The sequence below is a fragment of the Gossypium arboreum genome, chromosome 6 (genome assembly GCF_025698485.1).
Source record: "Gossypium arboreum isolate Shixiya-1 chromosome 6, ASM2569848v2, whole genome shotgun sequence".
Classification (NCBI taxonomy): domain Eukaryota; kingdom Viridiplantae; phylum Streptophyta; class Magnoliopsida; order Malvales; family Malvaceae; genus Gossypium; species Gossypium arboreum.
The window spans coordinates 81,749,546-81,752,920 of NC_069075.1; the positions used below are offsets into that span (position 1 = coordinate 81,749,546).

The following is a 3,375-nucleotide window of genomic DNA, read 5'->3' on the forward strand; positions in this document are numbered from 1 at the left end:
TTACTATTCTTTTTCATTATTTTACAGGAAATAGAATATTTTTAGTACTCTTAACGACCGCATCAAATACTAACAGTAAATTTCAACTATATTACATAAAATACTTTAGGTGAGTTTTATTAAAAAAATACTAATGTTTTTTTTTTTTAATCTTTCCACGAAGGTCAATTCTTTTAAGATGTTCCATTGCCAACGTCATCTTCTCATTTTAAATATAAGTTATCTCTTTAGAAATATAATGTATCTTACCAATACAACTTATTCTAAAATTATTGTATTGCCACGTCTGTATGGATATCAAAGAGAGAACTTACGCGGATATACATAAAATACGTACTGAATCAACTTCCTCTAGACAGCATTAGGTTCAGTACAGAGTGCTCAACATCTAAGCTGCTGCAATTACTACTTGTATCTATATAAAAGAACAAAGATGTGCAAAGTTAGGCCTGGATTAAGTTAGATTCTCCCTGCAGCTTAGAAGCTAATTATTATTAACTTGAGCTCTAATTTGTAAAGCTCATTGTCTGGTTGATTTTAGACTTGGTCTGGTTTTCATCAAAGTTTGGATTCTTTTATTAAAAGTTAACACTGGATACAAACCCCGTCACCCCAACTTAAGCAAGCAAATACACCGACAAAGAAAAGATGTGATACAAAAACATAGTTAAGATGTTAAGTCCTTAAAATTCAGACCTGGCTTCCTCTTCCACCACAGACGCTAAGAGGGAGTTGTTATTGGCATTCCTTACGGAGCAATTGGCACGAATTTCACCGGCCTTGCCTGTCAAGACACTCAACTGACTCATCTTTACCATGGCCGCCACAAACTTCTCAAAGAAGAGAGTCTGGTTAACAGCAAAGCTAGTAACAATGCCCCTGGTCCTACTATTTGTGTACAAGTCTTGGTCGGAGGTGAAAAGACCCTGGCGGTTCATGAGATCAACGTAATACTTGTTATCGAATTTGTTAGGGGTCCTTATATCTAACACCGTGGTGTTTGAAGAATTTGCTGTAGGACAAACATGCTTGAGGTTTTTGGCAAAGGTTTGATCCATGGTGGGATCTTGAGTAGGGTAAAGGCGGCCGGTGAAAGAGCTGCAATGGCTGATGCCGATGGTGTGGCCACCAGAGAGAGCCACAACATCTGTGGGGTCAAAGTTTTTGGTAGCGAGACTGGAGAGAATGGCGGCAGCATTGGCGAAGGGTGCGGGCAAGTTCTGCAATGTTGCATTTCTTGTGGCGAAGCTCAGTCCATCTCGCCTTCCCAATGGCACGTCATAGTCCGGACCTCCAGACTGCAGCAATCAAGAAAAACGGAAATCATTAGAGCATTGTGATTGAAGTAAGGTAATCTATGAGCTCCCTAGAATGAAATTCGATTTCTTTTATGTAACATTTTGAATATGAAAGAAAATAGGAGAGTTTATCTTCTTTTAGAGTCCAATTCGATTTACCATATTCAATCAAAATTTAGTAGGAGATTTTGTTGGTACAATGCATGATTTGTATAAACAAATCTAATTTAATTTAATAATTTTGTGAATATAACAAGTTTATGCAGAAGTTTCTTTAATTGCGGCAAAGCAAAAAGGAAAATCTTTTAAATCAAATCATTTATCTATTTATCAAAAAGAAACCTAACCTCCAACTTTACCTATTTACTTAACCTTTTAACATTTTTAATTATAAAATAATATATTTAATTATATATTATTTCACTTGATAATATCTATAATTTTATGATTTAAAATGGATATATTTTAATGGAATGACTGTAATTATTTAAAAATTTTCATTATGGTTATCACCCTTGTTAATGATGGTCTGGGATATGTAGAAAACGTATTAAAAATTAAATCAAATAACAAATATATTTATTCCATACTTTAATCTTTAATAAATTTAAGCTTTATCGCACCAAAAGTTGACTTTTCACAGTGATAACAAGTTGGCAACCCCTTTATCAAGTAGACCCATAAATCAATAAATTGAAATACTATATTCAAATCATAAAGCTTTTAACCAAATTTATTTCAATTACCTTCACTCATATTTATTTTGTAAAATATATATAATTTTATTTTACTTTAATATATAATCTCTTCTCACTTTTAAATAAAATATAAAAATATTTTTATGACATTCAAATTCACATTAAATTAAAATTCAATCCATTTTGATCTTTAAATTTAATTGTTGAATAATATTTTTAATTTCATTACCATATATCTCTAAAAATAATAATTATTTATTATGTTTAATTAATACTAAACTTGTATACTCGAAGAATCAAATAAGTTGAAGTAATTTAAATATTTAAGAAAATTGAGTGGTAAAAGAATATACCAGATAAACAGAGTCACGAGCAGCAAGAGCAACGATATCAGCACAAGAGACGACTCTTCCACACTCCTTGTGGACACGCGCACGCAGGTCATTGATGATTTCGAATCCTCTCAAGGTCAGGTTCGGCGGAGCATCCTGCTCGCTTGGTCCACTCGCTGATCCATCTAGCAGCACCGATGCATCACATCCCTGCAATTTTTATTCATTATTATTATATATAAATCATGACCTGATCATATTCAATTTTCCATTAAACATTCACCAACTCACTGTAGCCACATTAAAGTATCTTTTAATGAAGCAGATTCTTGTTAGTGAAAACTGAAAATGGTAGGATTTGAAGCAATATTTCTTCTTTTAGTCGTAACTCAAGCTGTGAGTAATATTCAGAATACAATAACTATCACTCCAAGAGACTCTGTATATTAATTAACCGGCACCTGAACAAAGCAGTCATGGAAATGAAGACGGAGCAAGCCAGCAGCTTGGCCTATGTCCTTCTTGAAAACCTTCTGCAGTTGTTTTCTAATAATGGATTCTACTTTGGGACATGAAGTTTTGTAGAAAGTCCATGAGAGACCACTTACTATGGGAGCGGGGTTGTCTGCTTTTGAGACAGAAAAGTAAGAAGAAAGAAAGAGAGAAGACATCAAAAGGAAAGCAGTAAAAGATGTAGCTTTAGCCATGCCTACTTGTTGTTTCTTGTGTTTTGGATAGACCACAACAGTCTGATTTATAGCCCATTCTTTATCTCTTTATTTCGATTTTCCACATATCTCCCATTTTCTTCACGCGTGTCCAAGGTAAAGATTTAAAAGAAGAATAAAAAAGAAAACATTTTGACAAAGACGAAGAATAATCAATGAAACAGGAAATGGCACGTGGTGAACACATTTTCCCTTATCAGTAACATAATAGTAGGATTTTTTTTACAAAAATGGTATTAAAAAAATAACAAATTACCAAATTAAGACAATTTTAGAACAAATTTTAATTTTTCAGCCAAAATCGATTTTACTAGAATGA

At 33.1% G+C, this 3,375-nt stretch overlaps 1 protein-coding gene across 1 annotated transcript; it reads right to left on the reverse strand.

Moving 5' to 3' along the window:
* Positions 1-552: 552 nt before the first annotated feature.
* On the reverse strand, positions 553-3,083 carry LOC108484093 (peroxidase 12-like). The gene is made up of 3 exons (XM_017787746.2): positions 2,790-3,083; positions 2,350-2,538; positions 553-1,298 (listed from the first exon to the last, which is right to left on the reverse strand). The coding sequence occupies exons 1-3, from the start codon at positions 3,033-3,035 to the stop codon at positions 684-686; spliced, it is 1,050 nt and encodes a 349-aa protein (XP_017643235.1). The 5' UTR covers positions 3,036-3,083; the 3' UTR covers positions 553-683.
* Positions 3,084-3,375: the final 292 nt, after the last annotated feature.